The sequence below is a fragment of the Aquarana catesbeiana genome, linkage group LG02, assembly GCF_042186555.1.
Source record: "Aquarana catesbeiana isolate 2022-GZ linkage group LG02, ASM4218655v1, whole genome shotgun sequence".
Taxonomy (NCBI): domain Eukaryota; kingdom Metazoa; phylum Chordata; class Amphibia; order Anura; family Ranidae; genus Aquarana; species Aquarana catesbeiana.
The window spans coordinates 148,116,368-148,138,250 of record NC_133325.1 but is presented as its reverse complement, the minus strand read 5'-3'; the positions used below and the strand labels follow the sequence as shown (position 1 = coordinate 148,138,250).

At 39.5% G+C, this 21,883-nt stretch overlaps 1 protein-coding gene and 1 long non-coding RNA gene across 5 annotated transcripts; one reads left to right on the top strand and one right to left on the bottom strand.

Annotated features, from left to right (window-relative positions):
- Nucleotides 1–316: 316 nt before the first annotated feature.
- On the bottom strand, nucleotides 317–15,054 carry LOC141127311 (homeobox protein Hox-D3-like). 2 transcript variants are annotated; one of them, XM_073613618.1, is made up of 3 exons: nucleotides 14,923–15,054; nucleotides 9,702–10,341; nucleotides 317–1,896 (listed from the first exon to the last, which is right to left on the bottom strand). In XM_073613618.1, exons 2-3 carry the CDS (start codon nucleotides 10,138–10,140, stop codon nucleotides 1,157–1,159), a joined length of 1,179 nt encoding a protein of 392 aa, XP_073469719.1. In that variant the 5' UTR covers nucleotides 10,141–10,341; nucleotides 14,923–15,054; the 3' UTR covers nucleotides 317–1,156. The 2 variants fall into 2 exon arrangements, with proteins under 2 accessions (XP_073469719.1, XP_073469720.1); XM_073613619.1 differs by lacking the exon at nucleotides 14,923–15,054 and having other exon boundaries at nucleotides 9,702–10,375.
- LOC141127312 (uncharacterized) lies at nucleotides 9,673–20,966 on the top strand. 3 transcript variants are annotated; one of them, XR_012241536.1, is made up of 3 exons: nucleotides 9,673–9,776; nucleotides 16,025–16,242; nucleotides 17,812–20,966. It is a non-coding gene; the product is annotated as an uncharacterized lncRNA (long non-coding RNA). The 3 variants fall into 3 exon arrangements; XR_012241537.1 differs by lacking the exon at nucleotides 9,673–9,776 and adding an exon at nucleotides 9,777–9,899; XR_012241535.1 differs by lacking the exon at nucleotides 9,673–9,776 and adding an exon at nucleotides 10,134–10,667.
- Nucleotides 20,967–21,883: the final 917 nt, after the last annotated feature.

Sequence of the window (21,883 nt, the reverse complement as noted above, 5' to 3'; positions counted from 1 at the left end):
CGCTTCATTGCGACATATTACATAAGCAAAAAGTATGTAAAAACGATAAAAGCTACATAGTAACAAATGATCTCCTGCAGTATCAGCCCATCACAGGCCGATCCAGAAGCAGCGCTGAACGATCGGATTGTCGAATCCTTCCCCTTCTCTAGATGTTTCCTAGAAAAACGTGTAAAATAAAAAAATCCGGGCTAGAAGGCTTGGGGAAGTCAAACCTGAGATCCGGAATATTGAAGTTTATCAGGAAACACTGCAGGAACAGATCAAGCAAGATTGTACCAAAGCTGAATACTAACTTAACATGAAAAGGGCTTTAGGGGGCCATGTGAACTGTCCCTGTCTAGATGATTAATGGGGGTGAATTAGGGGTGAAATCCAACCCCTAGCAAGAAAAAAACACACACAACCAAACACTCTTAACTTTCAAAATCCCCTTTTTTTTGCCTTTAAGGTAACTTTCAGAATCTTGCTTGGAAATGTCACCGACAATAATCATGCACGTAGGTTTTAATTCTCTTTATTTATCAAACGGTTATTTCCAAAGCTACTAAAAATACAGACAAACTGAGACAGATCGCTCTGAAAGACAGAACAAATTTCACATAAACGAAAAAAAAATCTAAATCTGTCTTTAATTCCCTAAAAAATAAATTAAACAAGACAATTGACAAGTATAAAATAAACTAACAAAAATAGAAAAAAAAATATTTAAACAGGATTAACGCCAACGCATATAAATATAGGATTCCCTTTTCTTTTTGTTTCTACTAAAAAAGATTGAGAAATTACAAAAACTGGATTTACATAAATCCAGAATAAAATAGAACTAAATTTCGGGATGGGCTTTGAAAGAACGAATTGGATAGTCTTTAAAAAAAATGACTTTTTTGTGTGATTTTACATTCCCTGGTAGTTATGTCCAGGCTTAAGACTTTCTACTATAGGGGAGGTAAGGGAGAGTTTAGACTAATTGGTTGCTTATGTGGCTTTGTCTGCACTCCATGCATAGTCCCTGTATTGTGCATAGCTTAGTAAATACATATGAGATGTAGAAAGCTGAGGCATGTTGGTGGGTTTACATGTATAGTTTTTTTCCCTACTTAATGACATAATGGGCCAGAATAAATTGCCCTTATGTTTCAAAGAGTAGAGCATTCTACAGATGTGTCAGCACAGGGGGCTCCTGGGAACACCCCTGAGGCACAGGATGAATGTTTAAGTCTGTGTAGGTGGGATGAGGGTCACATGGACCGAGATGGTGTTTGCTGGGTGTCTGTGCTGCACAGCTGTAGTCCATGTTATCTGATGAAGGATGGGGCAGATTGAACATGGAACAGTTCCCAGGCACATTTTCCAGGTAACTCCCTCCAAGGTAGCTCTGGCTTCCCTGTAGACCAGGGCTATCATAGCCTATATCTCCATGCAGAGAAGGGTGGTCGTACTCAGAGGCTAGGGACTCTGTCCCATATCGTTTTTGGGCTGGAGGGTTGTCAAAGAGAGGTGCTGAGTAAGCAGTTAAACCATACATGTTCCCAGGGCTCTTGTTAAACTCATTAGGCATGGGCACGTCATAGCCATTTTCGTCCTCTAGGGGGAGCGCGCTGGAGTAAGGGAGCAAGGATGGACTTCTGCAGGGAGACTGCCCCCCAGGAGACAAAGCTCCTCCTTTCCCCTTGTGGTCCTTCTTGTACTTCATCCTCCTATTCTGGAACCAGATCTTGATTTGCCTCTCAGACAGGTTCAGTAGTTTGGCCATCTCCAGCCTCCTAGGGCGGCATAGATAGCGATTAAAATGGAATTCTTTCTCCAGTTCTACCAGCTGGGAGTTGGTGTAGGCTGTCCTGGCCCTCTTGGATGCAGAGCTAAGAAAACTATTGTCCAGTGAGCTCTCATCCTCTGAAATACAAATTGGTAGATTACTTTAGGATTTAGTCCAAAACGATACTTGTAAAAAAAACTCCACAATGCCAAAATCTACAAATCCTGATCTACAAGCTTTAAAGCTGCCCATACACTGTACAATCAGATTGTACAATCTCCTTTAGATCTACCACCGACTATAAGAACCTGTGTAGAAATGGATTGGATTGTAGGTGTATCCAAATATGATAGCTTTGGTAAATGTTAATGAGATTGTACAGGGGTTGTAGAATCAAGATTCAATGTGTAAAGCAAGAATTTTTTAACATGGGTTCCTATGGAACATGTTCATATCAATGCATTTTTGTGCCTCTGCGTTTTTGGAAAGGATCAGGGACTTTTTTTCATGCAAAATGCAGCGTTTTGCATGTAATAGAATTCAATGGATCAGCATCAAAAACGCAAGTACAGCGTTTTTACAGCATTTTTGCTGCGTTTTTGACGCGTTTTGCGTTTTTTCTGGGTTTTTTTACACTGTATACAGTATAAAAAAAACTGTAAAAAAACCCCGCAAAATACTGCATAAACGCCGCAAAAACGCTGTAAAAACACTGTTCAAAAACGCGGCAAGCACCGCAAAAAACACTGCAGAAACGCTCAAAAGCAACATGCATAGATGTGATTTGAGTCTAAGGCTCCATTCACACTAGCGCGTTTTTTGATGCATTTTGCATTTTGCAGAAATGCACGGGAATTTTTTAACATGGGTTCCTATGGAACATGTTCACATCAATGCCTTTTTGTTTCTCTGCATTTTTGGAAAGGGTCGGGGACTTTTTTTCATGCAAAAAGCAGCGTTTTGCATGTAATGGATTTCAATGGACAAGCATCAAAAACGCAGGTGCACCGTTTTTGCAGCGTTTTTGCAGCGTTTTTGATGCGTTTTTGCCGTTTTTTTTTTTTTTTTTGTTTTTTTTTTAATTTTTTTTTAATTTTTTTTTAGACTGTAAAAAAAAACTGTAAAAAAAAAACAAAAAAAAAAACGCAAAACGCAAATCGCGGCAAAAACGCCGCAAAAACGCCGCAAAAACGCTGCAAAAACGGTGCACTTGCGTTTTTGATGCTTGTCCATTGAAATCCATTACATGCAAAACGCTGCTTTTTGCATGAAAAAAAGTCCCCGACCCTTTCCAAAAACGCAGAGATACAAAAAAGCATTGATGTGAACATGTTCCATAGGAACCCATGTTAAAAAATTCCCATGCATTTCTGCAAAATGCATCAAAAAACGCGCTAGTGTGAATGGAGCCTAAGGCTGGATTCACACCTATGCATTTTCAGTGCTTTTTGCATTTTGCAGATTTGCACTACAGAACATGTTCCATAGGAAACCATGCTAGATGGACTGTAGTGCAAATCTGCAAAATGCAAAAAACACTAAAAATGCATAGGTGTGAATCCAGCCTAAGGCCCCTTTCACACTGGGGCGGTTTGCAGGCGTTATTGCGTTAAAAATACCGCCTGCAAACCGCCCCAAACCAGCCTCCGCTGTTTGTTCAGTGTGAAAGCCCGAGGGCTTTCACACTGAAGCGGTGTGCTGACAGAAGAAGAAAAAATCTCCTGTCAGCCGCATCTTTGGAGCGGTGAAGGAGCAGTGTATTTACCGCTCCTAAACCGCTCCTGCCCATTGAAATCAATGGGACAGCGCGGCTATACCGCGGCAATACCGCGGCTATAGCCGCGCTATACGAGTGGTTTTAAACCTTTTTCGGCCGCCAGCGGGGGGTTAAAACCGCACCGCTAGCGGCCGAATACAGCGGTAAAACAGCGCTAAAAATAGCGCTGTTTTACCGCCGAGGGCTTTCACACTGAAGAGGTGCGCTGGCAGGACGGTGAAAAAAGTCCTGCAAACCGCTTCTTTGGAGCAGTGAAGGAGCGGTGTATTCACCGCTCCTAAACCGCTCCTGCCCATTGAAATCAATGGGACAGCGCGGCTATACCGCGGCAATACCGCGGCTACAGCCGCGCTGTACGAGTGATTTTAACCCTTTACGGCCGCCAGCGGGGGTTAAAACCACACTGTTAGCGGCCGAATACAGCTGCAAGAACGACGGTACAGCAGCGCTAAAAATAGCGCTGTTGTACCGCCGATGCTCCCACCGCCCCAGTGTGAGAGGGGCCTAAGGCTCGATTCACATCTATGCATGTTGCTTTTGAGCGTTTTTGGAGTTTTTTTTGTCATGCTTGCCACGTTTTTGAGCAGCGTTTTTGTAGTGTTTTTACAGCGTTTTTGCTGCGTTTTTGCCATGTTTTGCGTTTTTTTTACAGTTTAAAAAAAAAACGCCAAAAACGCATCAAAAACGGTGCACTTGCGTTTTTGATGCTGGTCCATTGAATTCTATTACATGCAAAACGCTGCATTTTGCATGAAAAAAAGTCTCTGGCCCTTTCCAAAAATGCAGAGGTACAAAAAGGCATTGATGTGAACACGTTCCATAGGAACCCATGTTAAAAAATTCCCATGCATTTCTGCAAAATGCAAAATGCTTTAAAAAAACGCGCTAGTGTGAATGGAGCCTAAGGCCTGATTCACACTTGTGCAGGTTGCAGTTTGTATATTGCATTTTCCAATACTCATCTGTAGACCATTGAAGTCAATGGAACCAAAAAAACAGAAAAAAAACACGGCCCTTTCCATAAAATGCACAGATGTGAACTACATCCATCGGAAACCATGTTAAAAGGACTGTAGTGTGTCTCTACAAAACTGAAAATACACTAAAAAATGCATAGGTGTGAACCAGGCCTTAATCTTGTTGCAATTGCTGCAAAATGCGTAACATGGGTGGTTCACACTGGGTTCTGCGAACCACTGCGGGTTGTCAATACAAAGTTAATGACAACCCCAGTGCAAACTGTGAATTCAGACAAGGATCAGAACGCACTTTCATGCAAATCCAATGCGAGTTCAGCCATACAAACTGTATGGCTGAATTCACATTGCGCAGACATCACATGTGATCTGCACAGCAATGCGGTATCACATGCGATGTCTTTGTTCGCAATAGTGTGAACCTAGGCTTAGGTTTAACGCCAGGGACAGAAAAATGTGGCTTTTAGCAAAATGCTCATGTTTTTTGTACAGAGTTTATACAAGTTTAGGAGAGTTTTGTGAAAGCTCCAATCAGGAACACGAACCAAAAGTTGTTTTTTTTTCCTGCCTCTACCTTGAGCTCAAAATATGCCTCTAAGACCCCTTTCACACTGGGGCGGTTTGCAGGTGGTATTGCGCTAAAAATACCGCCTGCAAACCGCCCCTAAACAGCCTCCGCTGTTTGTTCAGTGTGAAAGCCTGAGGGCTTTCACACTGAAGCGGTGCGCAGGCAGGACGGTAAAAAAAGTCCTGCAAACCGCTTTTTTGGAGCGGTGAAGGAGCGGTGTATTCACCGCTCCTTCACCGCTCCTGCCCATTGAAATCAATGGGACAGCGCGGCTATACCGCGGCAATACCGCGGCTATAGCCGCGCTGTACGAGGGATTTTAACCCTTTTTCGGCTGCCAGCGGGGGTTAAAACCGCACCGCTAGCGGCCGAATACTGCTGCAAGAACGACGGTACAGCAGCGCTAAAAATAGCGCTGTTGTACCGCCGGCGCCCCCACCGCCCCAGTGTGAAAGGGGCCTTATTGTCCTAATGTGTATGGACACACAGGATAACATTGAGCTGCTTCATACAGGCAGAACACAAAACTCCTGTAGACGCAGCGATTTTTAAGTCAGTGCATATGGACTCAGGCATCTGGCATTTCACACCTCTGCAGCTCTAGGCATAATTCAAAGCAGTGCTCAGAGGTCTAAAAAATGCCCCAAACCAGAGTTTTTTTATGCCTATGTGCCATGTGGTATTTCAGTGGCTAGAATAAATGAATGATCTAGCCAATAGAATGCACCCACTTCTAAACTCCATGCACATATATCAACACACATAAACGCACACAGATATGCATTTTTTTCTGGCAGCATTTTTGTAGCATAAATTTAAACACCCCTGTGCATGTAACCTTAAGCTGGCCATACACTATACAATCAGATTGTACATTCTCTGTATAATCTCATTTACATGTACCAAAGCTATTTAACATAAAGACAAACAGTCCATTCAATTTGTATCCAGTCAGGAAAGCTCTTGCACTACATAGTTGATGGTACAACTGTAATTGTCCATTCAGACTGTATAGCGTATGACCAGCTTAATGAGTCATTTAAAGATTCAATGATTTGATATAATAATCTTTTTCAAAAACCCCACAATTCTATATTTCAGAAAATGATTACACTAAGGGGTTGATTTACCAAAACTAGAGAGGGCAAAATATGGTGCTGCTGTTCATGGAAACCAATCACCCCCAGTTGGGTTGATTTACTAAAACTGGAGAGTGCAAAATCTGGTGCAGCTCTGCATATAAACCAATCAGCTTCCAGGTTACTTTGTCAAAGCTTAATTGAACAAGCAAGTTAAAAGCTGATTGGCTACCATGCACAGCTGCACCAGATTTTGCACCAGTTTTAGTAAATCAACCCCAGTGTAACCAACAATTGTTTTCATTAAAAAAAAATCAACCATCCATCCTGGTGACAAATAGGTAAATTCCACCAAATTGATCTTTCTTTTCTGAGTTAGATATTTTTTTGGAGTGATAGACCATTGGAAATGCTCAGATCCATGAGAGGTCAATCATTTATCATTATGTGTATGACTAGTATAAAATAAGCCTACATGTTGGGGAACATTTATTAAAAGAGAGACCTATATACTAGCAATGTGATGACTCGATTAGAGGCAGACACAGGCAGAAAATAACAGAATGTTCTTCGAATGTAACCACATGAAGACAGCACTGGTGTGAAAAAGATCGCTTAGTAAACCAGCCTGTGTAGACAAAGCTTCCACCATCAGGTACAAGCTGGATTGTGGCTAGAAGCTATTGATCTCTGTTACCTCTACTATGATTCCATCAGTAATTTTTCATAGGCAAAAAATAATAATATCTTTAGCTAAAACCGTCCAGTTCTACCAAGTTAATTAAATGTTACATTTTGTTATTAATTGTTCTGTTATTTAATGTTACATTTTGTTATTATTTGTTCTATTATTTAAAGTTACATTTTGTTATTATGTGTTCCATTATTTATTATTATGTTATAGTTATTTGTTATATTATGTTATTTTTACTTCTTTGATAATTAGTACTTTTTAAGTTTCTTGTTTTCCCCGATACTACATGTGTTGTGATGACAGTGACAGTGAACTTCTATGAGCCCCAGAGGGACACGGTAGAGGAGATCAGAAACATTGTTTATCCTCTGCATCAGTAATAAATGAAGTATAGGGTAGGGAAGGGCAACCTTGGTGTTCTGAATCCGAGGCAGACACTTGTTTAGCGGAAAGGGTCAGAGAATGTCACAGGGCACATTATACTGTGCAAGTTTCAGGATGGAAAGTAAAATTATCTCAAGGCAACTCTGGCTATTTTGTAGAGATTTTCATAAATTTAATAGTGTTGACAATTTTATTCACAAACTTGAGTGCGTATGATGTATGAAAAGTGTTCTATAATGATCTCTTCTACTAACAGCCAATCAGCTTGCATCTGCCATTTCTGCAGCCCAGAGTTCACTATAAAACAGACATTCCAATTGGTTGCTGTGGGAATCAAAAACTTTTCCTGTTGGAGCTTTCCCCCTGTATCAACTACAAACAAATAATAAATTGCTATGCAACACACACATACACACACACATACACACACATACACCTACATACATACACACACACACATACACCTACAAACATACACACACACACACACACATACACATAAACCTACATATACACACACACACACACACACACACATACACACACTACAGTGTTAATTCGTTGGTCTCCCTCCCCATACTTAGTTGCTCTAGTTTGAAATCAACAGGGATTCTGATTCAGAAAATACACTTTAGATCAGTGACACATTTTAGAAATATTCAGTTAAGCCAATCCCTTCTCATCTCCTTCCCTGAAGTTCTACCTTAAGTGACCCTCAATCACACTAGGGAATGTGTTGGTTACAGTGTTTGCGATGTCAACCCCATTGCACATATCACAGGTAGATATATAGGAGAAAAATGGGGGAAGGGAATGGGGGCTTAGTGCACATAGCATGTGTAGATATATAGGAAGAGGAAGGGTGGATGGGGGCTCAGTGCATATATCAGAGGTAGACATATAGCAAAAGAAGTGTGGATGAGAGTTCAGTGCACAAATCACAGGTAAAGTATACAGTATAAGCAATAGGAAGGATAGGTGGGGGTTCAGTGCACAAATCACAGGTAAAGTATATAAGAAATAGGAAGGGTAGGTGGGGATTCAGTGCACACATCACAGGTAAAGTATATAAGAAATAGGAAGGGTAGGTGGGGGTTCAGTGCACACATTACAGGTGGAGAATAAAAGGAATAAGAAGGGTTGGTAGGGGTTCAATGCATATGTCACAGGTAAATAAATATAGGAGGAAGATGAGGGGAATGGGGGCTCTGTGCAGCTAGCACAGGTACTCATATAGGAGGAAGAGGAGAAATGGGTGGGGGTTCAGTGCCCATAGCACAGGTAAACATATATGAAGAAGTGGGGAATGGATGGGGCTCAGTGTACATATCACAGGTAGACATATAGAAGTAATAGGGAATGGGTGGGGCTCAGTTTTCATATCACAGGTAGACATATAAGAGGAAGAGGAGGGGTAGATGGGAGTTAAGTGTACATATAAGTGGTAGACATATAAGAGGAAGAGGAAGGGTAGATGGGAGTTAAGTGTACATATCACAGGTAGACATATAGAAGAAATAGGGAATGGGTGGGGCTCAGTTTTCATATCACAGGTAGACATATAAGAGGAAAAGGAGGGGTAGATGGGAGTTAAGTGTACATATAAGTGGTAGACATATAAGAGGAAGGAGAGGGGTAGATGGGAGTTAAGTGTATATATCACAGGTAGACCTAAAAAAAGAAAGAGGAAGATGGATGGGGTTCAGTGCAAATATCACATGTACACAAATAGGAAGAGAAAGGGTAGATAGGGGTTAAGTGTACATATCTCAGGTAAGGAGAATGGATGGTGGCTCAGTGCACATAGCACAGGTAGACATATATGAGGAAGAGGAGGGATAGATGGGAATTAGGTGTACACATCCCAGGTAAACCTATGAAAGGAAGAGTAAGATGGATGGGGGCTCAGGGCAAATATCACAGGTAGATAAGAAGAAGAGGAGGGATGGATGGGGGCTCAGGGCAAATATCACAGGTAGATAAGAAGAATGGATGGGGGTCAAGGGATGGATGGGGGTCAAGTGTACATATCACAGGTAGACATATAGGAGGAAGAGGTGGGATTGATGGGCATTAAGTGTACATATCACAGGTAATCATATAAGAGGAAGAGAAGGGGTGGATGGGGGCTAAGTGCACATATCACATGTAACCATATAGGAGGAAGATGGAAATGGATGGGGGTTCAGTGCACACAGCACAGGTAGACATATAGGAGGAAAAGGAGGAATGGTTGGGAGCTAAGTGCACAAAGCACAAGTAAAAACATATAAGAGGAAGGGGAAAATGGATGGGGCTCAGTGCACATATCACAGGTAGACATATAGGAGGAAGAGAAGGGGTGGAAGGGGGCAAAGTGCACATATCACAGGTAAATAGGAGGAAGAAGGGAATGGATGGGGGCTCTGTACACATAGCACAGGTAGACATATAGGAGGAAAAGGAGGGGTTCATTGCATTTACCTGCTGGGGGAGGGGCTTGCTTCTTCTGCTTGGAGTTCTGTCGGCTGTCTTTCATCCAGGGAAAGATCTGTTTGGGTAAGTTGTTGCTCTTGCTGCTTTTCTTAGTGCCAGTGACATCATCAGGATCTGGTCCATTGCTCGCCTTGGATGGGCAGCTCTGGGTGGTCGCTGATTTTGGGGCAGGAGAAGTTGAGTTTGGTGACTTGGGCTGCTGTGCTTGTTCTGGGGCATCCGGCAAATGAAAGTTAATGCTCTTAATAGAGAGCTCGTCTTTATTGCTGCTGGAACTAGAGGTGGTTTCTGGCTGAAGGCAGTAAGGAGGTTCATATTCATTTTCAGTGGCATAGGTTGGGCGACCAGAGTAGCTAATGCCATTGGTCCCTTGGAAGCCACAGCCTGCGAAGGGACCTGAGTTGTCGTAGTAAAGTGATTTTTGCATCTTGTTTGCTGCCTTTAGTTCTCTTTGCAAAAGAAGAAGTGACACTGACCGATTGGTGATCAGATTATCAGTGATCACCCCCAAGTGACCCTGAGCCAGGCTTATCAAACACCAAACAAATAATAGAAAGGCATCCTAGCTGTGGATCCAAGCCATCTTGTCTTCCTCCAGCCCAAAATACTCTGCAACGAGGCCTCAGACCTGCTGACACACAGACAAAAAAGTCAGAACAAGAGCAAATAGAAAAAAAAATGTAGGATTAGGGGCAAAAAAACAGAGGAACCACCTTCTGACGTCACATGACGGTACACCTACACCTAGATTTTGGATACTTTTTCCCTGAGACTCTTATAACAAAGAAGATTTGGACATGAAGAGTTTTTTTTCTTTTTTTTTTCTTGATCCTCTGTGGTAGGTCCTAAATATCATTCTGCTGTACAGTCTGAAAGCTGCCTCTTGAAATCCTTCCTGGGTGGGGAGAGAGAGGAAGGGATACAGAGAAAGAGGGAATAGGACTTTCCTAAAATGTATGTATTACTTTTTAATGTCTTTTCTACAGATCTTCTTAGCTAGGACCCCCTACCTACATATTCCCTATATAGGACACCATAAAGGAGCATTGCTAGTATTAACTATTTAAATCCACTGAAGCAATTACAATCTCTAGTACAAAAGTAACTATTTTTACTTGCTTAAAAAATAAAGTATTTTCTATTTAATTCAATAGAAAGACACATAAAACTTAGTACGTCGCCGGGTGCTTAGAGAAATGAACACACATATTAGTCCATCATTTTATGTTTGGGGATTTTTTTTTCCGTTTCAAAAATCATGGAATTCCACAGAGGATCAAACAAAGACTACGTGGGGATAATTTACATACAAAGAATAAACAGCTGAAACAAAGGCTACTAGAAGAAATAGTTCACATTAAAGAAAAAAAAAACACAAAATAACTTTTTGTTGATAATAAAAATATACCATCAAAAGTATATTTTATCCAGCAGTAAATATTTTAATTTTCAGAGAGCCTGATGTGTGGATAACGACCAGATAACAGATTAATATAAAGCCTTATAGACAAAGGGGGATGTTGCACAAGCATAAAAACTTTTCTCAACAAAAGTTACCCAACTTAAAACAACACCCACCTTACATGTTATACAATATTATAATATATTTCATACATTACAAACATGTAACAAAAAAAAAAACACTTTTTCAGTCTTTATGATTTTTTTTATTGTTTTACATTCTCACTAAAGTACTACTTTACTTTATAAATGTTCTATAGAGATTGTAGACCCTGATGGCAACAAGGAAATGTTCTATTTTCACAAGAGCACGGGGAAAATTCAGGAGTCCATGAAAAATACGATGAGTAATAAATAACTACTTTATTTCATCACAGCCATGCCTGTAAAATCGACTTTTCTAAAAAAAAAAAGTCGGAATTATACTTTTAATGACCAGTTCTTCTATGATCTCTGATCTGTCCAGCGCTTTGTACAACCTATATCCCAGCATTTGTTGTATAAACTGTAAAATGACAGATGAAATCCGTGACAGCTGGATTTATGCACTGGAAGTGCCGTAGGAAGTTATAAAAATGATTAACAGTAATGAGATGGCGGCTTATATCTGACTGGGAGACTATACTTTAATGTTGCTTGTGTGTTTTCCACGTGACTGCCTTCAGAAAGGTTAACCTCCTGCTTATGGTATAAACACTACAGGTTATATACCTGGGATGATGGATGGACTTAGGAAAAGGTGAACAATAGTTATCATTTGATCTGGCTTTTCCAGCAACCCTTCCCAGGCAATCTCAGATCACTTCACTACACAAATCAGAAAGAGCAACAACACTAGCTGGGCAGCAATGCATGAAAAGTTTAGAGACAGACAAAGCCCTGAAAAAAACATTAAAAAAAAAAAAAAAAAAAAATTATATATATATATATATATATATATATATATATATATATATATATATATATATATATATATATATATATTATTATTATTATTATTATTATTATATGGTTTGTGTTACTATACTGTGGAAATCAGAACATCCCCTTTGATAAGTGTACTCCATGGATGGACTTTGGTCTTATAAATTATTTATTTTCCATTATATCTTGTTTCTTTACAGCATCCACTCTCACTATCTTAGGCTGGCCATATTTACAGCATCCACTCTCACTATCTTAGGCTGGCCATACATTATACAATGTTCTTGTACAATTTTTCTTTAGATTTACCAAACACCATACAATATGAGGTCAAACCTACACACGTTTAATTTGTATGCATTCTGGCAGGCCCTTGCACTACATAGTTGTAAATCTAAAGAAAAGGGAATAAGAAAATTGTATAATGTATGGTCAGCCTTACTTCATATCTTTATTACTGTCAAATTACAGTTTTTGGCATGAGAGTGACACTTTTTACTAATGTTCCTGCAAGCCATTAATATATTTGGAGAAACTTGGGTGTTCTAGCTCTTTATTTCCCATGACCATTCCTAAATGTTGTCAGCTGTTGTGTGTGGTTCCCCCATTCCCAGGTGTCCCCATATACAGTGTCAGGACAGGATACATGGAGTGTGTCTTCAGTGGGACAGAGGGTGTCTCCCTGCACAGTGAAGGGGGCCTCTCTGTGTAAACCCAGGGACTCAGCTGCATGCACATTCCCTTCATATTTACCGTTCAAACTTTCTCTTAACATTTCCAACTGTTTACAGAGGACTCAGGAATTTGACTCACATGGAGCCAAGAGCAATAATAACACAAAGTGTTCCACTTGGCAGACTTCCTCCAGCCAGATCCCCAGTCACTGGCAGGACTTGTGCTGTACATGGCTTGTTTTCCATGGAGTCCTCAGCACCCCCTAGAACTTGAGTCTTTGTTCCCAACAGGTATCCTCAGTCCCAGTTCCATTGTGTCATATGGGACCTGCACAAGTAACAAACACCAACCCATTGTTCTTCTATAGAACAGCACTTTATCAAATGGGGACCCTTTGCCTCCAAGCCCCCCCCCCCCCCCCCCCCCCCCAGTGCCATATCCACCCTTATGACAACATAACACAGACAGGGACTTTTTACGTCCAAAAATCCCCCCCCCCCCCCAAGTGCCATAGCCACCCTTAACACAACAAACCACAGATGAGAACCTTTTACCTCCAATAATCCCCCCAACCCAAGTGCCATATCCACCCTTAACACAACATAACACAGATGGGCACCTTTTACCTCCAATAATTCCCCCAAGTGCCATATCCACCCTAACCACAACATAACATGGGCACCTGCTACCTCTAATAATTCCCCCAAGTGCCGTATCCACTCTTAACATAACATAGATGGGGACCTTTTACCTCCAATAATCCCCCCAACCCAAGTGCCATATCCACCCCTAAAACAATATACCACAGATGGGCACCTTTTACCTTCAATAATCCCCCCAAGTGCCATATCCATCCTTGACATAACATTACATGGATGGGGACCTTTTACCTCCAATAATCCCCCCAAGTCCCATATCCACCCTTAACACAACATAACACAAGCACGTGCTAGAGAGGATAATAAAATTGATGTTTATTTAATAGCCACTCCATAAATATGATTTGCATGACCCTCTTTAGATTTATCTCCCAACCGGCTTCAGAATGTGTGCCAAGCATTTTTCAAAAAACGAATTATCATTTTTTTAGCTCCTGGTTTACTGCACCCCACCAACAAAAAAAAAAAGAGAGACACCCAGGCTGTAAATAAAATCCAATGTGCTGGGAGTTTAACTGGGAGCTACAAAAGAAACTAATTCAATCTGCCTAATATCTATGGGACATTTATATTAATGCAAAAAAAATATTGAGGATGCTTTTGGCAAGACCTGAAAAATCAACAGCATTATGAATAGTGTGCTTTTAAATAAAGGCTCAAAGGAATACAAGGGATGTTTCATTATTATATATATATATTTTTAATTAATGCAAAATGTAATATTTAAGCACCCCCTTTCCTATAGATAACTATATATATAGCTAGATATCTATCTCCATATCTATCCATATATCTATATATAGATGTATATCTATAATTAGATAGATAGATAGATAGATAGATAGATAGATAGATAGATAGATAGATAGATAGATAGATAGATCTATATATAGAGATAGATATCTCTATATAGAGATATGTCTATATCTATATATATATAGATGTAGATATAGATATATATCTAGATATCTATATATCTGTAGATATCTATATATATCTATATCTATATCTATAGATATAGATATAGATATATATCTATATATCTATAGATATATATCTATAGATCTATATATATATATAGATATATCTATATCTATATATATATATAGATATAGATATAGATATAGATATAGATATAGATATATAGATATATATTAGATAAATCAATCATATATATTGTCGGGGTTCTGGCACTGTCAGGGGTGTCATTAGAAATGAACTCTTATGTAGATTACAGTTTAAGGTCGTGGACAGAATGTAATTCTCCCGATCGTCCATATCTATATCTCTTCTCCATATACAACAAGTCTGCAAAGCTAGAGAGTTTAAGAGGAAAGGGATTTTTAATGGCAGCCGTGCTAGTGTGAAGTCAGCCCCATCTCCTAGCCTTCAGCAGTAGCACATTCATGTGAACTCTGTTTGAACCAAGAATCAGACTATAAATCATGTATACAAAAGCCTGCTGTTTGCTTGGAGTGAAAATATCTTACCTTTAACACTTTCATAGGCGAAGAGGGAGCAGTAGAACAGGCTGCAGAGGATAGTCAGTCACAGAATAAAGAGGGCTGAGCACACGGATGTTGGGGAGGCGTTTGGAAAGCCAGTTCTGGAGGGCCCTTTTTGGGGCGGGTGGGGGTGGAAAAAAAAAGGAGAGAAGTGGTGCTGTAGTGGGGGTATTGCCTATGCAGATTATGATTGTTTAGTGGTCTTTAAGAGGGGTTGTCAAGCAGTGAACCTAGCCCTGCGTCATTGCATCCACACATACAATCAGTGCACACATTTGCATAGATTACTGGAAAGGGAATGGGCGTTGTAATGGATTCCTTTAAAAAAAAAAAAAAAAAAGAGAGAGAGAGAGATACAGATGATCAATAAAAAAATATATATATATTTATTTTATTTAATTAGAACCCCCCACCTATCCTTTTTCTTATCTCCCTTTGTCATAACATTTATTGACCCAGGTAGTGTATATTTGTTAGGCAAACACTGATCCCCCCAACTCCCTGTACCCCCTCAATTCATCACCCGCCCCCCATCGCTATCAGTTTCACACGCTCCTAGGCAGCTTATCAAACCCATCACATATCCTTCCAGAGAAAACTTTCCCTGACCCCCCCTGATTTATGACTTTTATGCAAACAAGCCAGACTTAAAATTAACAGTTTAAAAAGCAAAGAAAAAAAAAAAAAGAGGGAGGGGCTGATCTTACTCAGCTTATTTCATAGGATAAGGAAATCAAATGATAAATTTGGTTGATGTTAATTCACAATGTGTCTTTTTTTTTTTACCTCTTGCAGAATTTAACTGTAAGTTAATGTACCCCAACAACTCGAGTCCCATCCAGGCTTGTTAATGGGTTTAGATATTAGCTGCTCCTAGCCATGCATACACAATTTCCTCTTGTCTCTGTGGGCTTTCTACAAGATTTATGGGCCCTTTGCCTTCTGTAGCTAGAATCCGGCAGAAAAAAAAGGGAAACCCAGGACTGCGATGAGCTGGAACTCGAGGAATCTCATCCACAACAAATAAGCCGATTTGTAGGAAGGGAGAAGCTTTGAAGCTTTTTTTTTTTTTTTTTTTTTTTTTTAGGGAAGCCAACTTGGCAAGGATGTCCAGTCAGCAGTTTTGCGGCCCCCGCTTCTAGCATCGGACCCACCAAAAGCCCATGGAGGTCTTCAAAAGGACAAAGAGGAAATTGGGCTTCCCCCCCATAGAGGACAGGCACTGAAAATGCACCATCAGCCCAGGCTGCATCACATCTAGAGCTCGGACTCAATTGAAGCCTTCCACCTCACTGTCTCCACCAGGTAAGCAATCAATATATACTGCTACTTATGTCATATATAGGTAATAACTATACAAAAGGCTGTGTTGTAACAGGAGGGAGGGACAGGCACCATGAGTGCAAACAATGACTTTGCTATTTTGTATTAGGTATTGTATTATTTTAGTATTTAAGTATCCTTAGCTGTTTTTTTTTATGTAACAGTTTGAGATTATAAAATAAAAACAAACTGCTACAATTATTTCTAGGAATGGAGCCATCATTTATTAAAACACCAACCATGGGATTTATATGGTAATCACCGATGCAATGAATTTCACATCTTTTGATTTACGATTTTGCTTTTTTTTTTTTTTTTTTCGTTGGGAAGAAGTTTCCCTTTTACAGAGATATTTATGTCAGACAATTCTTTACAGTTTTCAACCCCTTGCTTGCCATAGAAGGGACCAATGTGGGTGGTAAAAGCCTTTTTTCACCTTGTAAAATCCTCAATGTCTTTAAATGCCTATATGTGTATTTTTCTCTTTCCTATAAAATATTTGGGTTCATAAAAATAGGTCGTTTATCATTCCATTGATGGGCTACTAGATACATATTCCTTGGGAAAGACAATAGCTCAAGCTATAAAAATCACATTATTAATACCGGGAGTATATTCTCCCATTTTAAGGCAGGTTATAAATCACTGGGTCTTCAAACACTGCTGGGAAAATGGCATAGGCCAGGCTTAACTTATCGCCTATACACATACCATAAACCTGTTGTTTTTTTTTTTTTTTTTGTATTTCTTCAGAAAAGGAGATTTTTTTATTGCAAATTTTATTTTATTATATTTTAACGATTTTGATATTTTTGTAGAGTTTGTATTTTTTTTTCTTTGTTTTTTTTCTTTTCTTTTCTTTTTCCTGCCCTTCAGTTGTATTAACATCTGCTGTACTGAATTTAGATCGTTATTATAAACCCTTGTGTATGATTCTTCCCTGTTACATAATAGTAGGAGATAGTAGAAGATCTAACAAGCGGATGGAGCAGTAAAGTAGCAGCCTCCAGTAAAGGAGGGGAATCCTGTTTTTATACTGTGTGAGCTTGAGTCAAGCTCCCTATTTATTACCAAGGTATAATTCAAGATTGTCGAGTATTAATAAGCCAATAATGATAATCGTTATAGGGAAAGAGTACTGGTTCTTCTAGTTTTATTGCTGTACTTATCCATTGTAATGACCTTTGGCTCAACACAGCCATAATTCAACACAAAGGAATCCGAGCACGGCCTGCAATGTTTCCTTATCTTAACCTGTGAGCTGCCGGCCCACTGCACAACTGCCTAGCAATTGAATGTAATATTAAAAAGAATGGAGGCACAGAGGATTTTAGATGTGTGTGTAATAAAATATGGCACTTTATTTATATTATATAAATTAGAATATTATTATTGCTGATATACATTCTAATTTATTTTTTTGTATTTCTTTTGTGTTTGCTCTATTATGTGATCTTACATCATCATCATCATCATCATCATCATCATCATCATCATCATCATCATCAAGTGTCCAGTTTTTAACTGTTTTCCTCTCTTCTGTTGCTCTAGGTAACTTTTCCAACGCCTGGATCCTATTCAGATGACACACAGCTAGGAAGAATGTAATATCAGTTCAACCGTTTTTATTTCACTATAAGAACTTTTCATGTACAAAAATAGGGGTTGATTTACTAAAACTGGAGTAGGCAAAATTTAGTACAGCTGTGAATGGTAGCCAATCAGCCTCTAACTTCAGCTTGTTCAATTAAGCCTGGAAAAAAAACAAACAAACCTGGAAGCTGATTGATTTCTATGCAGAGCTGCACCAGATTTTGCACTCTCCAGTTTTAGTAAATCAACCCCATAGTTACATAGATTTTCAGGTTGAAAACAACATAAACCTCTATACCCACAGTTGATCCAGAGGAAAAAAAAACAAAACTTATAAAGCATGGCCCAATTTACTGCAGCAGTGAAAAAAAATCCTTCCTAATTCCCCATAGGCGACCAGATTTTCCCTGAGACCCCTTTAACACTGAGGTCTTGTTAGCGCTAAAGCAGCACTCTTTTTAGTGCAACTTTAGCGCAGTTTTTTTTGGCCGCTAGCGGGGCGCTTTTAACCCCAAAGAAGGGGTTAAAAAATGCTTGTGTTGCTACACTTCTGAAGCACTTTTCAGGTGCTTTGGAAGCGCTGCCCATTCATTTCAATGGGCAGGGCGTTTTGGGAACACTGTATACAGTGCTCCCAAACCGCCCCAAAGATGCTGCTTGCAGGACATTTCCTACTGTCCTGCAAACGCACCACCCCAGTGTAAAAAGACACACTGAAATGAATGGGAGGCGGTTTTCAGGTGTTATTTAGAGGCTATTTATAGCACTAAAATGCCTGAAAAGCACCTCAGTGTGATAGGAGTCTGATGGAATAATCTCTGGTGGTATAATATCCAGTTATATTTTGGAGTTGATTTTATAAAACCGGAGAGAACAAAATCTGTTGAAGCTGTGCATGGTAGCCAATCAGCTTCTATCTTCAGCTTGTTCAATTAATCTTGGAAATTTTTTAAAAAATGGAAGCTGTTTGGTTTCTACGCAGAGCTGCACCAGATTTTGCACTCTCAAGTTTTAGTACATCAACCCCATAGTTACATCGATTTTCAGGTTGAAAAACAACATAAACCTTTATACCCACAGTTGATCCAAAGGAAAGCAAACCAAAAAACCTTATTAAGCATGGTCCAATTTACTGCAGCGGGCAAAATCTTTCTTGATACCCCATAGGTGATCAGATATTCCCTGAATTAACCATCTCTGGTGAATTACTTATAAAAGGTAATATCCAGTTATATTTTGGGGTTGATTTACTAAAACTGGAGAGTGCAAAATCTGGTGCAGCTCTGCACAGAAACCATCAGCTTTCAGGTTTTTTTTTTAATTAATAAGCTAAAGTTAGAAGTTGAGTGGCTACCATACACAGCTGCACCAGGTTTTGAAGTCTCCAGTTTTAGTAAATCAACCCCTTTGTGTGTTTTTGTGTTTAGGAAGTCATCCAACATTTATTTAAAACAGTCCACAGAGCTGGCCAGAAGTAATTCTCTTAGGAGGCTTATCCACATTTTCACAGCTCGTACTGCGAAGAAGCCTTTCTGTATGTGGAGGTTACACCTCTTTTCTTCCAGACCTAAAGCATGCCCCCTTTTCCTTTGTGATGACCCAAACTTAAATAAATCTGCACCAAGTTCACTATATGGACCACTTGTGTATTTATAAATGTTGATCATATCCCCCTTAATCTCCTCTTCTCAAGAGAGAATAAATTCAGTTCCTCTAATCTTTCCTCATAGCTGAGCTCCCCCATGCCTCTTATCAGTTTGGTTGCCCTTCTCTGCACTTTTTCCAGTTCCCCGATATCCTTTTTGAGAACTGGTGCCAAAAACTGAACTGCATATTCCAGATGAGGTCTTACTGGGGGGGAGATTTAGTAAAACTGGTGCACATTCTGAATCTGGGGTAGCTGTGCATAGTAACCAATCAGATTCCAGGTTTAAGCATAGGTTCACATTGCTGCGGGTTAGAAATCGCGCGAGTTCAGCTGAACTCGTACGATTTCAACCAGGCAATGCAGTCCGACTTCAGCGGTGATTTGGCAGACATCTGTGTGGGTTCCTGCACAGATGTCTATACAAATGGCCCCCGAAGTCACCAAAAGTAGTACAGGAACCACTTTTGGGAATCGGCGCTGCGCCGCAAAGTCGGGGCTGCACCAATTCGGACGGTGCTATTGCCGGAAATAGCCGCTGATTTGGCATGCCATTTGACATGTCAAATGGCATGCCAAATTGTACCACTGTGAACCTAGGCTCATTGTTAAAGCTTGATTGAACAAGCTGAAATTAGAAGATGATTGGTTACCATGCACATCTGCACCAAATTCAGTGTGCACTAGTTTTTGTGAAGCTACCCCACTGATTCTTTATACAGGGGCCAAATGATGTCTATGTTTAAACAGAATTGGAAAAAATATGGAGCAGTTGAGTGACAGTAACCAATTGAATCACTAGATTCTTCTTAAAGGTGAAATCTAATTAGGTATCAGAATGGTCAGCTTGATGTTTACACCAATTTTTATTAATGAAACTATAGCAAACAAATCATTTGTTTTTGATTCTAAAGGCTGAATTAAAATTGGTGCAGTAAGTACCTGCTCCAGTGTTACTGTTCCAGTTTAATTTAGAGTCACCATACATGTTACAATCTGAGCATACAAACTTTGTAAAATCAACTTTATATTTACCAAAAAATATGTATTATGATAACCTATCTAATCTTTCTAATTAATCTGTATCCAATCAGGCAACCCATGCACTACATTGCTTTTTGGTAGATTTAAAGGACATTGTACAATCAGATTGTAATGTATGTGGTGAACTTTGCTCCAGTTTTGGGGCTATTCTTGTTTTCCCAGTATACATTCGAAAAACACAAGGAAGTTTTCCATACCCAAAGCCCAGTATATGATGAATTGTATAAGGTGCTTACTGCTTCCCACAAAGATCACGTGATGAGAGTTTTACATCTTATTTGCACGGTGTCAAATTCCTCTTTGCCTTGCTAAATGTTAAAGGCTCAGCTACTCCTTGCATTTGTTTATGTAATTACTTGTAATTGTACATTGCTGCAGATCTGTCCTGCCCAAGGGAACGATTGTAATAAAAATGGTAATAAAATATGTTGCGTTTTTTTTCTTCTTTTCCTCCTTTCTAAGAAAGCCATGCGTTTTGTTGGAATTCTTCTATAGATAGCATGAAAAGGCAAACACTGAGCAGGTAGAACCTGTGAAATGAGCCCAACCTAAGAGGGAGGGATGTTTGAATTGGGCTGGTAAATAAAACTAATCCCTCTGTCACTGCATGCATGGAACATGTATTGCTTTGATGTGAAATCTGCGAGGCTCACAACTGTCTAACAAGATCTGCAGGAACTTGTGGTTCCAGGAAAAACCAACATCAATGGCAGATATTTTTATTTATGCATTTTATGCTCTGGGTAGTTTAGGGATACATTATGTCAGATTTTTGTAACTGTAGGAAGATTTACTTTAATTTCCTACCCTGGTGACATTCTTTGTGTCAAGGGATGTATGGTGTCACAGGGACAGGAAGTGAAGGAGATAGTAATGCAGTCAACAATAAAAAACAGACAGGGGTTCTTACCCTTCTCCACTCTATCCTAAATTAAAATGGAAGCTTTGGTTGATTAATACCTCTATGGCAGGAATCTTTGTAAGTTTTGCAAAATTTTCAGTTACAATGTAGTGTGAAGTAGAATTACCAATAACTAAGTAATGTAAGGACCTGTCTAAACAATCCATGATATTTAAATTCAGAGAGGCTTATTATTATTATTATTATTATTATTATTATCATTAATAATAATAATAATAATAATAATAACCATTCATTTTCTCATGGAAGAGATCAGCAATAGGAGTTCAGAATTTACACAGTACACAGTACATTGGATACTACCTATTTGGATAAGGACAGGTTCCCTTTAAAGTACCAAATGCAAAAAGAAGATTTCACCTTTGTCCCCAAAATGGGAAATTATTCTTGTGTAAGTGGGTGCCAGCAGATCACAGTAT

Excerpts from the sequence above, each read along its gene's own strand:
- LOC141127311 (XM_073613618.1), bottom strand. The coding sequence starts at position 10,140 with ATGCAAAAATCACTTTACTACGACAACTCAGGTCCCTTCGCAGGCTGT. Across the intron at positions 1,897-9,701 it reads GCAAGCCCCTCCCCCAGCAG|AGGATGAGAGCTCACTGGAC; the intron begins GTAAATGCAATG and ends TTTGTATTTCAG.